The sequence below is a fragment of the Nannospalax galili genome, unplaced genomic scaffold, assembly GCF_000622305.1.
Source record: "Nannospalax galili isolate Female #2095 unplaced genomic scaffold, S.galili_v1.0 scaffold716, whole genome shotgun sequence".
Lineage (NCBI taxonomy): Eukaryota > Metazoa > Chordata > Mammalia > Rodentia > Spalacidae > Nannospalax > Nannospalax galili.
Genome location: NW_008339517.1, coordinates 262,215 through 278,659, shown reverse-complemented (window position 1 = coordinate 278,659; position 16,445 = coordinate 262,215). Strand labels below are relative to the sequence as shown.

The 16,445-nt window shown below is 40.6% G+C and overlaps 1 protein-coding gene and 1 pseudogene across 7 annotated transcripts in view; one reads left to right on the top strand and one right to left on the bottom strand.

Annotated features, from left to right (window-relative positions):
* The window catches only part of Cnot1 (CCR4-NOT transcription complex subunit 1), an 87,036-nt gene that overhangs the window by 12,758 nt on the left and 57,833 nt on the right, over window positions 1–16,445 (top strand). For 6 of the 7 annotated variants that reach the window (XM_008834241.3, XM_008834236.3, XM_029564085.1 and 3 more), the window contains exons 2-8: window positions 3,570–3,845; window positions 12,581–12,688; window positions 13,177–13,275; window positions 13,762–13,830; window positions 13,918–13,972; window positions 14,649–14,852; window positions 15,945–16,113. In XM_008834241.3, the coding sequence (XP_008832463.1) occupies window positions 3,744–3,845; window positions 12,581–12,688; window positions 13,177–13,275; window positions 13,762–13,830; window positions 13,918–13,972; window positions 14,649–14,852; window positions 15,945–16,113 (806 nt within the window). In that variant the 5' untranslated portion in view covers window positions 3,570–3,743. Of the gene's footprint in view, window positions 1–3,569; window positions 3,846–12,580; window positions 12,689–13,176; window positions 13,276–13,761; window positions 13,831–13,917; window positions 13,973–14,648; window positions 14,853–15,944; window positions 16,114–16,445 lie in introns of those variants that run through there. The other variant, XM_029564086.1, reaches the window with a different exon arrangement.
* On the bottom strand, window positions 8,439–8,800 carry LOC103735115 (annotated as a pseudogene).

The window sequence follows — 16,445 nt, the reverse complement described above, 5'->3', positions numbered from 1 at the left end:
GCGGCTACAGACCATCCTTAACTCCAGTTCCAGGGGAATCCAAAGCCCTCTTCTGACCTCCAAGTCATTGCATGACATGGGTGCACTCACATACATGTAGGCAATACACTCATACACATAAAATAAAAATAAAATATTAAAAAAACAAAACCCCCCACAAATATTGCAAAATGTAACATAGCAGAATAGGATATATAGTTTAATTGGTAGAGTGCTTGCCTCACATGCACAAAGCCTTGGGTTCAAGTCCCAACACTACATACACTGAATGTACATGTCTATAATACCAGCGCTAGGGAAGTGAAGACAAGAAGATCAGGTGGAGCCTTGTCTCAAAACAAAATCAACAAAAAAAGTAGCAGGGCTTGTTTCCTTACCATTCTTTTTTTAAAAACATGTATTTATTGTGTGTGTGTGTACGTACAGGCATGTACCTGCTGTGGTGCTTGGGGTCAGAAGACAACTTGCAACAATCAGTTCTCTCCTTCCACTATCCTGGGGATTAAACTCAGGTCAGGAGGCTTGGCAGCAGATGACTTTACCTGCTGAGTCATCTAGCTGGCCCTAGTTTTCTTACCTAGTTTTGGATAACTCTGAAGACATCAATGGTAAAAGGTAGGCTCTCCGTAAGTTTACTTCAATGCACCACCAAAATGTGTTCTCTCTCTTTGGAGACAAGATCTCACTGTGAAGCCCTGACTGGCCTGAAACACCCCATATAGAGTTGAGGCTAGCCTCAAACTCACAGACATCCTCCTGCCTCTACCTCCAGAATGCTGGAATTAAGATGTGTGCCACCACACCTGGTTCAGCAAAATGTTTAAGATATAACGTTAAGTGACATTTTCTGAATCCTGTATACCATGATTCACATTGTAAAAACAAGTATATAAAGAATAATTAATTCCAGAACTTGGGAAGGAAGAGGCAGGAGGATTACAAGTTCCAGGCTATCCTGGGACACACGGATGCGAAAGAATATGTAAACTACATAATGCTCTTATAAAGGATTAGCCTTTCTACTGTTTTTCTCAAAATTACTTCATACTGTCAAAAATCTTTTTTTTCTTTTGGTCTTTTTGAGACAGGGTCTTAGTGTAGCCCCAGCTGGCCTGGATTCACTATGGAGACCAGGCTGGCCTCAAACTCACAGAGATCTGCCTGCCTGCCTCCCAAGTGCTGGGATTAAAGACGTGCATCACCATACCCGGCCAATATGGCCAATATGTTTTTTTTTTTTTTTTTATTTATTTTTTTTTTTTTAAAAATATAATCCCCCAGTAGACTACTAAAGGGTCTTTGGCCAATATGTTTTTTTTTTTTTATTAATTTATTATTTTTTTTTAACACATAGACTCCCCTAGTAGACTACTAAGGGTCATGATGCCATGATTTTATTGTTGTCAGTAATTAGTAAGAAGTAATTAGAATTCCACAGTGCAGTTCTGTGGAATTAAGCATTTGTTTAAAACCCTTACATTGGGGCTGGAGAGATGACTCAGTGGTTAAGAACACTGGTTGTTCTTGCAGAAGACCTGGGTTTGAATCCCAGCACCCATATGGCAGCTAACAACTGTCCCTAACTCCAGTTCCAGGGGATCCAGTAACTTCTTCTGTCCTCCTCAGGCACTGCATGACACGGGTGCACTTGAATGATCCAAATTTTACCCAGTGTCACGAATTTTTCTTGTCAAATAATAAAAGACTAAATTATAAAAGCTAAACATACTTTATCATTCATACAAAGCTTAGTACTTTTTAAGGTGCTAAGTCCATTTTATACATAAGGATACCAAAGACATGTGCTTGATTCTGACTCCACATCTTAACTTACCTTTGTTGGCTGAATATTTTACCAGTAAGATGCGACTTGAACTTAAAGTGATAAATATAACACCTAGAAGGAATGCGTACATCCTGGATGAGCAGATCCCAGGACACCTGCAGCACTTTATTTCCACTCCTCTGTCTCTTAATTGTCTTAAAAAGAGGACCTTCACAAACAGCGTTTTGGTAGACCTCAATCACACTGGGAAGGTTCTAGAGGAAGAATGGACATCACAGAGCTGAGATAGTGACCTAGCACCATAGTAGCAGCAGTGGCTTTTCAAGGTCCATAGGTGGGGGAACTATGAGACGGACACAAGAGGCGAGAACACCCCCTGCCTCCAGCCTGCTGTGCTGGCTGCAGAGGTGCCAGGTCGGGGGAGAGTGACCGGGGCACCCCATATTAATCTATTCTTAAAGTATTATTTTATGTGTATGAATTTTTTGTCTGCATGTATGAAGCTGCACATGTGTGTGCCTGGTGCTTGCCAAGGCCAGAATATGGTGTCAGATCCACTGGAACTAGAGTTAAAAATGGTGTTAGCTGCCATGTGGTCCCAGGAACTGAATCTGGGTCTTTTGGAAGAGCAGAAAGTGTGCTTTACCTTTGAAACGGCTCTATAGCCCTGTGAGTGGTTTTTTTTTTTTTTTGGTCTTTTTGAGACAGGGTCTCCTTGTAGCCCTAGATGTCCTGAAATTCACTATGTAGACCAGGCTGGCCTTGAACTCAGAGATCCGCCTGCCTCTGCCTCCCAAGTGCTGGGACTACAGGCGTGCACCACCATGCCCGGCTAAAGATACAAGTTTAATCTTCATAAATTTGGGGCTAGAGAGACGATTTCAGTGGTTAAGATAACTTGGTGCTTTTGCAGTTAGAATGGAGTTTGATTATTCCTACCCATATAGAGCAGCTTACAACTGCCTGTATTCCAGCTGGAAGGGATCTAACACCTTGTTAGCCTCCACAAACAGTTGTACACATGCGAGCGTGTGCAAACACACATAAATAAAAATAAACATTTAAAAAATTCTACGTATTTATTACATGATTTTTGAATTTGTAAAGGAAAAAGAGATTTTTGATATTTGTCTTTTTGTTATCTGACTTAGCAGGTGGTTACAGATAAATTGATGAACATTCTGCAAGTTAGTTTTACTGCTGCTTTGGACTTTCCTAACTAAAGTAGTTCTTAGGAGTACTTTGAACAGTGCAGAAGCACATTTGGCTTTTGGAGTCCTTACTTACTTTTCAGTCAGTCAAATACCTAAAATACACATCCTAAGGTGCAGTTGAAGATTAGTTTGATTTGATTCTGAAGCTGTAGCATAGGAATAAAGGGAATAAATGGTGTTTTGTGAAGTACATAAGGAAGCTAACAGTGAAGTAAGTTTGCTTAGACCCTAATTTTTATACTTGATCTTAAAGACTGAATGAGAAACAATGTCATACTCAAATTTTAATTATGCTCCTGTTGGTTCTGAATGGTATGGTAGAAATTGTTAATTTGAAATTGATAAAATACAAATTTAAGAATTTCACATTGTTTCGTTAAATTTAAACCCCTGATAGAACTTGTCTTGTTTAACCTAATTTAGAAGCTTGCCATCTTTTAGCAACAGTGGTTGAGATGTCTTCTTTTTTTCTTTTTTCAAAGTCCTATGTAACATTTTAAGTACTGAGATGAAAGCTACTTAACCTTCTTTCCCCTAATTGAGAATTCTGGAATTTTATTTTTAAACAGGTGCCATGTTTCAGAACAGAGTAGGACACCTGGTAAAGAGGAACTGAAGACATTTTACAGATATCAGACATAGCCTAATTACAAAGAAAGCATTAACCTGCCTCTGAGGTGACTAAAGGGGAATAATGGTGATTTTGCGCCGGGCTCGGCCGCCTGCTTCCGCCCCAACCAGCAATGAATCTTGACTCGCTTTCGCTGGCCTTGTCTCAAATCAGCTACCTGGTGGACAATTTAACCAAGAAAAACTACCGAGCCAGCCAGCAGGAAATACAGCATGTAAGTACTATATTTAGAAAACAAACGCCATTAAAGGATTAAATACCTCATAGATTTTAAGCTGAAAATTTATGTGGGTATGTTTTCATGACACCTGCTTTTTACTTCATGTGATTTCTCGTTAGTATAATACATAAAAGAAATCTTGGTATTTCCACAGGCCTTTTTCTTTTTTGGTCTTTTTGAGACAGGGTCTTCCTGTAGCCCCAGCTAACCTGGAACTCACTATGTAGACCAGGCTGGCCCTGAACTCAAAGATCTGCCTGCCTCTGCCTCCCAAGTGCTGGGATTAAAGGTGTGAGCAACCAAGCCCAGCCTAGCCCTTTATTTTTCTGTCTTAAAAACAAAACATAATTTGATTTGATTTATTCTAGTTCTGTTTTCTTTTTTAAATGTTAAGATGAAATGGCTCAGTGGATAAAGCACTTGATGTGCAAATGTGAAGACTGGAGTTAGGATACCCTAAACCTACAAAAAAGCTGGGAAGGAGTCACAGCCTGCCTGTGTCTCAGCACTATGGAGGCAGAGACAGGGGATCCCCAGAGCAAACTGACTAGCTAGACTAGGTGGATTAGCTATCATTGGCAGGCTCTGTGTTCACTCAGAGACCTTGCCTCAGTAAAGTGGAGATTCAACTAAGTAGTACTGAGGATGGAATCTAGGACTGGTAGTTGATCTGTCAGTGAACAGCACCATCCACAGCCCTCAGAGAATCCTAAGTGCAGTAATTATGTAGTTTTTACATGACTTTTTCCTTTACATGTAGTACTGTTTCTTATAATTTGCAATATCAGCAGGATTATATGCCTACATAGTTTATTGTGTTGAAGTTCATTATTTTCTTACTGTCTGTGGTTCCTTTACTATAGCACAGAGTCATAGCTCTTCATTCTGAATTTTAAGGTGCTCATGTCTAGTCTTAAATACTTTTCCTGGATGTATTATTTTCTTGTTGCTTTGACAAAATACCTAATAAAAGCAACTTAAGGGTTTATTTTGTATTATGACTTGAGTACAGTCCATCATGGCAAGGAAGACATGATGGCAGGATCGTGTAGCATCTGGCAATAAGCAGGAAGTGACGAATGCTGCTGCTTGGCCTGCTTTCTCCTTCCTTAGTCCGGGAGCCCAGCCCATGGGATGGTGTACCCACATTCCACATTCATGGTTGGGTCTTCTCCATGAAACCTTTGTGGAAGCACTCTCACACACACCCACGGGTGTTTGCATGGTGATTCCAAATGCAGTCCAGCTGACTTAAATGAACTATCCTACAAGATGAACTGTCATGCCGAATTCTCATCTTTCAACAACCAAGTTTGATTAACACCTATCCAGAAAAGACTTAATCTTTTAGTTTCCTTGGTTTGGATTAATTTTGAAAGTTAACGTTAGTTAGAATCTGATCTACTTTGGGCCCCTTACATGCAAGCCTTCTACTGAGTGGTATCCCCAGTCCATCATCTGCTTTGTCTTACACATTTACCTTTTTTCCTCTTTTTTTTTTTTTTTTTTTAAAATTTTTTTTTTTTTTTTTATTTTATGTGTATGCATGTATTGCCTGCATGTAGGTAAGTGCAACCGTGTCGTGCAATGCCCACAGAGGATAGAAGAGGCTGTCGGATCTCCTGGAACTGGAGTTAGGGATAGTTGTTAGCTGCCATGTGGGTGCTGGGGTTTGAACCCGGGTCTTCTGCAAGAACAGTCAGTGTTCTTAACTTCTGAGCCATCTCTCCAGCCCCCTCTTTCTTTTCTTTAAGGATTTATTTATTTGGCAGGGTTGGGGAGGGGCACAACTCACATGTGGAGGTCAGTTCTTTCCTTCCACCATGTGGCTCTTGGGGACCAAATTCAGGTTGTTGGGCTTGGCAACATGTGTCATAAGCCACTGAGCCATTTGCTGGCCCCAACACTTGCCCTTACTTTATTTGCTTGTTTTTTGAGACAGGGTTCTATAGCCCCAGCTGGCCTGGAATTTGCTATGTAGACTATCCGAGGCTGGCTTCTGTCTTGTAGTGATTGGCCTCTACTTCTTGAGTGCTGGGAGGTGTGTGCCACCATGCCTGGCTTAACCTTAACCTTTTAAACTTAAAAGTTTTACTTAAACTTTTTTTTTTTGGTCTTTTTGAGACAGGGTCTCCCTGTAGCACCAGCTGTCCTGGAACTCACTATGTAGACCAGGCTGGCCTTAAACTCACAGAGATCCGCCTGCCTCTGCCTCCCAAGTGCTGGGATTAAAGGCATGCACCACCACGCCCGGCTAAACTTTTTTTTGAAATGGGGGGCTTTCACTATGTTCTTGTGCTGAACTTGAAGTCCTGCCTCAGTTTCCCAAGTGCTGCGATTATGTGTGTAAATCACCCAAGCCTGGGTAACCACATTTTAAATTAAAGTGTACATACAGAGCAATTCAAAAATCATGTACACAAATGAATTTTCATTAAATGAACATATATATTCATGCAGATCAAGCAGTGACAACCTAATCTCTATTAAGTTTCTTTTCACTTCCTGAACATAGCACATTTTCCATTTCTAGGTGTATACTTCACATTTATCAAAAGACATGTATCATATCAACATTGGAAATCACCTAAGTATGCATAAAACTATCAGTCCTCTTGATTTGGATTCTGGAGTGCTGGGATTATGGGTGTGCACCCATCATGCCTGCTCTAAAAATATTTTATGGGACTCTTACCACTCAGAATGTTAGCTGGGCCTCTGATACATTTTGTATTCTCTGGAAGCTGATATGAGGTAGTTTGGGATGTAAGATACATCTAACGTGTCTGTGCTATGTGCTAGGGACAGGAGACTGGAAATGGATAGTTTTGGTGAAAAACTGGCTCACTGGTGCGTTTTAGGTCATAAATCAAACGTGTACCACAGTAGGCTCAAGTGGCTAGACCTTTTTAAATATCTTTGCTGGATGAAAGCTGTCCCAGGTGCAGTGTATCCATAGGTGAGATTCTGTATTTGAGGCAAATTCTGGAGGAGCTGACTGTTTGGCAACCAGAGGTTGTTTGCAGGACAGAATCTAGTGACATATCTGAGTTTATACAACCACAATGCCCTGCATAATCTGGTTGTGCTATATATAATTTATTTGTTCATTTTTCTTGTTTGTAAGTTCTTGAAGGCTGAGGATATATTTATGTCTCTTGTGCCTGACATTTAATAAGTAGTCAAATCAAGAAGGAAGGAAATAGTCTTTTTTTTTTTTTTTGCCTTTTTTTTTCTTTTTTTGAGACAAGGTCTCCCTGTAGCTCCAGCTGGCCTGGAACTCACTGTGTAGACCAGGCTGACCTCAGACTCACAGAGATCCACCTGTCTCTGCCTCCCAAGTGCTGGGATTAAAGGCATGTGCTACCACGCCCGGCTAAAATTTTTTTTTTCTTTTTTAATTTTACATGTATGAGTATTTTGCTTGAATTGTAAGTGTACCATCTGCATAGAGTTACAAATGGTTGTTAGCTGCCACGTGGTGCTAGGAACCAAATGTGCTTTCTCTGCAAGAGCGACTATGCTCTTAGCCAGTAAACCATCTCTCCAGCCCCATCTTCCCAGTACTTTAAATCTGAGGCCTGGAACTTGTTAGGCATGTGCTCTGCCATAGAATTTTATCTTCTGTACAGTTTAACATTTTTGAGTTTTCTCCCCTCCCCTGTCCTCTTCTCTCTATATTATGTAGCTGAAGCTGGCCTTGAACTCTGGACTTTTTCAGCCTCCCATGTTGAAATTAGAAGTATTCACCAGCAGACCTGTTATTTGGGCCTGGAGAGATGGCTCAGTGGTTAAGAGCACTGACTGCTCTTGTAGAGGACCCAGGTTTGAGTCCCAGCACCTACATGGCGGCTACGAACTGTCCTTAACTCCAGTTCCAGGGGAATCCGATGCCCTCTTCTGACGTCCGTGGCATTGTACAACACGGGTGCACTCACATACATTCATACACATAAAATAAAAATAATAAATAAAATACTTAAATTTGTTGTAGGATCTTACTATGTAACTTAGGCTGCATGGAAGAACTTGGAGCCCTCCCATCTCAGCCAACTCCTTTATTCCTCTTTCCAGTGCATTGATAAAAACCTTCTGCTTTTCCATATTATTCATCTCTGTAATTGGTTTGTTGGGAAGGCCTTCCTAGTGCCAGCATTATAAGCATGTGCAATTATGCCCAGCTATTTCTAATTTTTTTTTTCTTTGAAAGTCTCAATATAGCCCACTTTGGCTTCAGACTCAGCATGGACTATGTAGGGGACAACCTTGAATTCCCAATCCTTCTATTTCTGCCTTCTTAGTGCTGGGATTACAAGCATGTGTCACTGTGTCTCGCTTATTTTTTTTTTTTTTTTTATAAAGACAGGGTCTCCTCATAGCCCCAGCTGGCCTGGAACTCACTATGTGGAGCAGGTTGGCCTTGAACTCACAGAGATCCATCTGCCTCTGCCTCCGCAGTGCTGGGATTTTAAAGGCGTGTGCCACCAAGCCCCGCTGGTCTGCTCATTTTTAACGTGTTTTCTTTTTAAGTTTTTTTATTTAAACAGGAACCAGTCACCTTTATTGGACATTAGTTCTCAGTCAGGATATAGAAAGATCCAGCCTTGGTTGGACTCTTCATTGATGGGAGCTAGGCAGGTGGTCATGTCCAGGAGTGCACTGCATTCCACACTGGCCCCTCTTCAGTGGTACTTGCGTAGTTGCTCATGTTTGAGTTCCTTGTAAGAAATGCAGTACCTGAAGAGCACATAGGCCACCAGGATCATGTTGACACCGGAGATGCTCCCTTTCCTCACGTTGATATACTTATTGTAGTATGGATCATAACCTCTTTGAAATGCTCCAACAATGCCTTTGAGGGTGAAATCCTGCATCAGTATCCAGCTTGGCAGCTCTCCCAGTTTAATTTCCATGAGTTTCTTCTCCTTCAGTGGTACGAGCGACACCATCTGGGAGTCCTGGTGTCGGCAGAGCCTTTAATGTGTTTTTAAAAATAAACTTTTTAGGGGCTGGAGAGATGGCTCAACGGTTAAGAGCACTGTTTGTTCTTGCAGAAGACCCGGGTTGGAATCCCAGCACCCACATGGCAGCTAACAAGTGTCTGTAACTCCAGTCCCAGGGGATCCTGCAGTGTCTTCTGACCTCTGCGGGCATTGCACGACACAGGTGCACTTACTTACATGCAGGCAATAGACGCATACACAGAAAATAAAAATAATAAAATTACAAAATAAACTTTTTAGTCTTTGAAAGTTTCACACATTTATACAATGTATATTGATTGTATTCATCCATCACTACCTTTTGCCAATTTCTTAGTGTCCCTGGCCCCAACTTCATGTTCTCTCTTTTAAAAAATTACTTATTTTTATTTTGTGTGTTTGTTTTGCATACATATAAGTGCACTACAGGTTTGCAGTTCCCTCAGAGGCCTGAAGAGGACATCAGGTCTCCTGTAATTAGATTTACAAACAATTGCTACCCATCATTTGGGTGCTGGGAACTGAACCTGGGTCCTCTGGAAGAATAGTAAGTGCTCTTAACCCCTGACCCGTCTGTGCCATTAAGCCCATGTTCTCTCTTTTAAAAAATTGTTATTGGGGCTGGAGAGATGGCTCAGTGGTTAAGAACACTGACTGCTCTTGCAGAGGACCCCGGTTCAAGTCCCAGCACCCATGTGGCTGCTACGAACCGTCCTTATTTTATGTGTATGCGTATATTGTCTACATGTAGGTAAGCGCACCCGTGTCCTGCAGTGCCCGCGGAGGACAGAAGAGGGCTTCGGATTCCCCTGGGACTGGAGTTAAGGACAGTTCATAGCCGCCATGTGGGTGCTGGGATTCAAACCCAGGTCTTCTGCAAGAGCAGTCAGTGTTCTTAATTGTTGAGCCATCGTTCCAGCCCCATAAATAAAATATTTTGAAAATTGTTATTAACAATCCATAGAGTCCGATTATTGTTGCTTGTGTGGTCTTGGGTGTGTGGCCATCCCCCAGGGCAAGAGGACAGAGGGGCTACTTTCCCAAAGGAGAGTGGCTCTTCCTTTCTTGGCAGCCATCAACTGCCAACAGCTCCTTTCTTGAGAATTTTTAACATGTCAGTGGTGACATTTAACAAATACTGTTTATCATAAAGTTTGCTAGGCTCTTTTGTAGGCTACATTGTTTTTGTTTTCATGAAACTTAAAAAAGACATAGACCAAACTTGTCAGGTGGGAGTGAATGCTATGGAGAAAAGTGAAGCAGAGTAAGGGGGAGATGGCAGGCAGGCCATGGTGCTGTTCTAGAGATGCTATTTAGAATAGTGCTTATTGATGGGTGACTTTAGAGCAGAACTTCAAAGAAAGAAAGAACCATGTGTTGTTGATGTTTGGGCTTTCCAGTTAGAGGAGATAGCAGGTACAAACAGTGTTAATTAAATTTGAGGAACAAGAAGAAATAGCCGGGCGTGGTGGCGCACACCTTTAATCCCAGCACTCAGGAGGCAGAGGCAGGGGGGTCTCTGTGAGTTCCAGGGCAGCCTGGGCTAAATAGTGAGTTTCCGGGCAGCTGGGGGTACACGGGGAACCCGTTTCAAAAAAACCAAAAAAAAAAAACAAAAAAAAAAAAAAAAAAAAAAAGAAAGTAATGAAGCTCAAGGCTGACATTTAAATGTTTAAATCACTGAAGCCAGATATAGCTGGCAACAGCTTTAGACCTGTGTCACGTAAGGTCTTTGTGTTAATAGAGGAAACTTGGGTCATGAAATTTTTGCCCTAAAATTTTTTCTTTTTAAAAATTATTGAATTTTTGTGTATTTCATACAGAACGTCTTTTAAATTTTTTTTCATTTTTTTAATTTATTATCTTTATTTTATGTGTGTGTATTGCCTGCATGTAGGTACGTGCACCCGTGTCGTGCAATGCCCGCAGAGGACAGAAGATGCTGTTGGATCCCCTGGAACTGGAGTTAAGGACAGTTGTTAGCTGCCATGTGGGTGCTGGGATTCGAGCCTGGCCTTCTGCAAGAACAACCATTGTTCTTAACTGCTGAAAATCATGTCAAATTAGTGTCATCAGATGTCCCTCAGTGCAATGCATCCACTGAGGTCTATCTAGAGTATCTCCTTTTAAGAAGATCAGCTCTTCCTCACCCAGCAATAATCAGCTGCCAATAATTCTTCAACTAAAATTGTGAACTGCTCTGCTGGGTTTTTGTCTGCTTGAGTTTGCATGGGTCTTATGCATGCTGACACCACTGCTGTAGGTTCATACGAGCCAAGGTCCCAGGAGCCCATAGGACTCTATTTGCATCTGGTCATATACCTCCACCCTGGCTTTTACAATCTTTCTGCCCCCTCTTCTGCAGTGGTCCCTGAGCCCTGGGTGGGTGGATTTTAATATAGGTGTCATGCCCAAGGACTCACACTCCATTGTCTACATTTTGACCTTTCGTGAACTTTTGCGCCCCTGGCCCTCTCTTGCATGAGGGAACTTCATTGATGAGAATTGAAAGATGTATTAGTGTTCTCTTCATCCTTTTTTTGTGTTACATGAGCCTTAGGTGTAGAGGTTGCATCCTAGATGTGTCATTTAGGCTGGACAGTTCACAATCTCTGTAAGACCAGTTGTGAAACTGTAATAACCTCAGTCTGTTGAAAAAGAAGCTTCTTTGATGGGTGGTGACTAAGATATTTGTCTGTAAATTTAAGGATCCATATTTTGCACATAGGAAGAGATTACATTTGTTTAGGGATGTGGTGCCTTGTCTATGGTTTTCTACTTGTCTGTAAATTTAAGGGTCCATATTTTGCACTTAGAGATTACATTTGTCTAGGGATGTGGTGCCTTTGGGTTTTCTCTAAGATCTATGACCTCTTCAGCTATGTATATTTGGCTAAGTTTACAGTACCACATGTGAGTTTCCTCCCATTGAGTGGGCTTTTAAGTCCAATTAGGTAGGTGTTGATTACTCCTAAGATAAAAGTGCTACTACTGTACCAGTGTCATTTGCTTTCTTTAAAAAAAACACACCCTATATATGTCTGCTAAATGTTACCAAATACTACCTATTTAAAAAAAACTTTTTTTTATGTGTGTGGGTGTATTGCCTGCATATAGGTAAGTACACCCATGTTGTACAGTGCCCGAGGAGGACAGAAGAGACTGTTGGATCCCCTGGAACTGGAGTTAAGGACAGTTGTTAGTTGCCATGTGGGTGCTGGGATTTGAACCCGGGTCTTCTGCAAGAGCACTCAGTGTTCTTAACAGCTGAGCCATCTCTCCAGCCCCAATACTACCTATTTTTGATATCAGTGTTATCAGTAGGCAGTTATGTGGGTTATTGATTAGGTAGTTTTTGGGTTCTTGCCAGTGATGATAAGAAACATTTAAAAGTAATCATTAAATGTAGATACGTCAGTGATTCCTGTAACATTGTTTTTTAACAGGGTCTCCTATAGCCCATGGTGGTTCGCACTTGCTGTCTAGCTTGAACTCCTGACCCTCTTTGCTCTGAATCTCAAGTCCTGGGATTATAGGCCTATGCTACTATGCTTGCCAGTAATTCCTGTAACTGTTGCTTCAAAATGAATTTTACCCTAGAGGCTAATTTTCTTAAAGCTGTATTATTTACTGTTTTGGAGAATCAGATACAGGATATAATACATGCTAGGAAATGTTACGATTGACCACCCCCCCTCATCTTCCCCCCAAACCCTTCTCTAAACTTAAACTTTTGTTTTTTTTCAGATTGTGAATCGGCACGGTCCTGAGGCAGACAGGCATTTATTACGCTGCCTATTTTCTCATGTGGATTTTAGTGGCGATGGTAAAAGCAGTGGCAAAGATTTCCATCAGGTATTTGGGGATTATAGAGTTTGTATTCACTTAGCCTCAGTCATTCAGTGAATTGCAGTTTTGAGTATAATATATGTAACAATACATGCAAAATAGCATCCAGAAAATAATCTTATGAGGATAGCTGAAAGGTACTGATCTTTTCTGTTCACTATATACCATTATAATTACTTAATTTAGGTTTCAGAGAGCTGGTTCTGGGTCTCTCTGGAGGAAGCAAGAGCAGGAGGGATGGCCTGCTTCTCATGAAGCAGACAGGGAAGCTTGATTCACTGTCTTGAAGAGTTACTCATGATATTATTTGTTCTATTGTGGTAATTTTGATTTTTTTAACACTTACTGCTAATAGGCTTTAAGTAGTTAAGCGGAATTTTTAAAGAGCTCTTTTTGATAGTAAGCATTATATAACACCAAACTGGTTCAGTGTTCAGAGGTCCTCTGCTTTCATTTGTTAGTGCTAATGGAATTTCATTGTTATCTTTTTAAAGACACAGTTTCTGATTCAGGAGTGTGCCTCGCTGATTACAAAGCCAAATTTTATCTCGACATTGTCATATGCCATTGATAATCCATTGCACTACCAGAAGGTTAGTATATTTTTATCTCTAGTAGTAGTAAGATTGTGATAATCTCAGTCCCTGGTTGTGGTTTTTGTGGCAGGGTTTCCCTGTGTAGCCCAGGCTATCCTCCCTGTCTCAGTGCTGGGCTGTTACAGACATGGACTACCATACCCAATTCTAATCTGCTCTCTGATACTAGGTTCTCTAAAAAGACTGAGCTTTTTAAAAATTTTTCAAAATATTGTCATGTTTTAATTTTAAAATTTGAAGTATTTGCATTCATTTGTAACTTTCTAAAAGAAGGTGGTGGTTTGATGTTAAATGGAATCTTACAAAACCAGATCATGCCAAGGGTTGTTTGTCAGTCCAGTTCTAGGGTATAATGCGTTGTTTCTTGTAGCAGGACAGGATTATGTCACTTATGTATAATGCCATAATTGGATAAACTGTTATCTTAATTTTTTTTAATTAAGTCCTTAAATTTTATTTATTTATTTTTTTGGTATGTTTCAGAGTTTAAAGCCTGCACCCCACTTATTTGCTCAGCTGAGTAAAGTTCTCAAATTAAGCAAAGTACAAGAGGTAAGTGATTTAAAAAAAGAAATGTAGGCAGAAATGAAAGTTAAAAACAACCATTTGACTGGTTACTATAATCCCATCTTGTTTCAGGTAATTTTTGGTCTTGCCCTCTTGAATTCTTCCAGCTCAGATCTCAGAAGTTTTGGTAAGTTATTTACCCCACGTGTAAGATAATTAACATTTTCTTTCTTGCCTGCTTTTTTAAATTAATATTTTTGTGGTATTAGGGATCAAAGCCTTGGGAACGATTGACGGGATCACAACCTTTGAGCTCCATGCCCAATTCTTAGGGGGTTTTTTTTGGTCTTTGTTTTGTTATATATATAGCTCAGGCTGACCTCAGACTCATTGTCCTTCTACCTTAGCCTCCTGAGTTCTGGGATTATAGTCAAGTACTGCTGTTGCTTGACTGAACCCTGTTTTTTAATATACAATTCTATGGTGTTAGCTATGTTTATATTGTTATGTAACTCATTTCAGAATCTTTTCATCCCTTAAAATTCCCTTTCCACAGAGTGTTGTGGGGTATGCCTTTAATCCCAGTGCTTGGGAGGCAGAGGCAGGCAGGTCTCTGAGATTGAGGCTAGCCTGGTGATTTCTAGACTAGCTGGGGCTACATAGTGAGACACTGCATCATAAGAAAAAAAGGCCCACCTTTAATCAGCCACTGACTAAGTACACCTCTCACGTAGAGTTATGGGAAAGCATTGTGGGGGTAGAGTGTGTGTTGGTGAATACAAAGGACAGGCACCCATATTTTAAGGACATGTGGCTTTTTTCCTATTACATTGCAAAAATGACTTCATTTCCTTGGCTTCTAGCTGCCCAGTTTATTAAACAGAAGCTTCCGGATCTTCTGCGTTCTTACATTGACGCAGACGTCAGTGGAAATCAAGAAGGTGGCTTCCAAGATATAGCAATAGAGGTCCTACACCTCCTCCTCTCCCATCTCCTTTTTGGGCAGAAGGGAGCCTTTGGAGTTGGACAGGAACAGATAGACGCTTTTCTTAAAACACTGCGCAGAGGTAAGGGATTCTTCATAGCCTTTCACAAATGACCACAAATTACGATAAAAGTTGGAATACAAGTGAAGATGATTTACTTTCATTATGTTAATCTTATAATGAAGGGAGTAGTTTATAATTTTAAATATAAAAGTGCTTATAGACCTTTGTTAAAAGTATAAAATGAGGGCTGGAGAGATGGCTCAGAGGTTAAGAGCACTGACTGCTCTTGCAGAGGCCCCGTGTTCGATTCCCAGCACCCACATGGTGGCTAGGAACTGTCCTTTAACTCTAGTTCCAGGGGAATCAGGAGCCCTCTTCTGACCTCTGTGGCATTGCACGACATAGGTGCCCTCGCATGCATGCATGCAGGTAATACACATACACACAAAAAAATAAAAGTAAATTAAAAAAAAAAAAGTATAAAATGAGCCTTATTTCACCAGTGATTTTTTTGTTACATAAATCACAGATAGAATTTGACAGTTCCCGGTTATCTTTTCTCCCTTTTAGGGAAACTGTATTGTGACAGGCTGTTCTTTATTTGAAAGATTGGCTGCTTTTGATAGCAACTGTGTTACTTCCTTGGCAATTGTGTTTGTAATGCCAAGATAAATCCAGTCCCCTATCCTCACTTTAGAGAGATAACTACTTTTATTTACTTCCTGTTGTTTATATAGTTTAATTTTGAACTGTCTTAACTTTTTCAAGGACTAGGAGCTCTATACTTGGAATAGTTTGTGAATTACTCATTGTGTTATGAATTGATCAACAGGTTCAGGAGTCCTAACATGAAAAGTACTCACATGAACAATTATTTTGTAATACCAAAAGATTTGAAAGCTAGGATTGGCTTGAGGTCTTAATGTGGGCCAGCAAGTTGGGGTAATTGAATACACTGCTTGGTCTTGAATGTGAACTTGAGGAAGAATTTGATGTGGAGGACTTTTAGAGAGATAGCTAAAGGAGGGGTGTGTGGGTATGTGCTTGCACGGGCATGTATGTGCATATTCCAGGGCCTCATGCATGCCAAAAAACCTCAAAAGTGCATCTTTGGTCCCTGAATTGTTGATTTTAATCATTTCAACATTTGTATTCCTTTTCTTTCCTCAGATTTTCCCCAAGAGCGCTGTCCTGTGGTGCTTGCACCACTTTTATACCCTGAAAAACGGGACATTCTAATGGACAGGATCTTGCCTGATTCTGGAGGGGTAGCTAAAACCATGATGGAGAGCTCCTTGGCTGATTTCATGCAAGAAGTAGGCTATGGCTTTTGTGCAAGGTTGGTAATAGGACAGGCCAGAGTTCTGCTGATTTATGTCCTAAATGTGATGTTGTTATTTAAAACAAGCACCTGAGATTGCTTAAAGTTAGCTGCTTCAAAATTTTGCTTCTGAATTTAGTTTTCCACACTCTAGTATTGGTGCAGGTATAAACATTCTATGGGTTAAATTTCGGACTTTTCAGCCCTATCAGTTTCCCATGTGTTTTTTAGTTACTGGGATTAGCCATGTTTTAGCTTTTGGAGAGGAAGAAAACTAGGTAAGTATTTTTCACATATACTAATTTTCTCCTCCTTAGGTCCCATTCCTCAGTTACTTCACTATGCCTTTA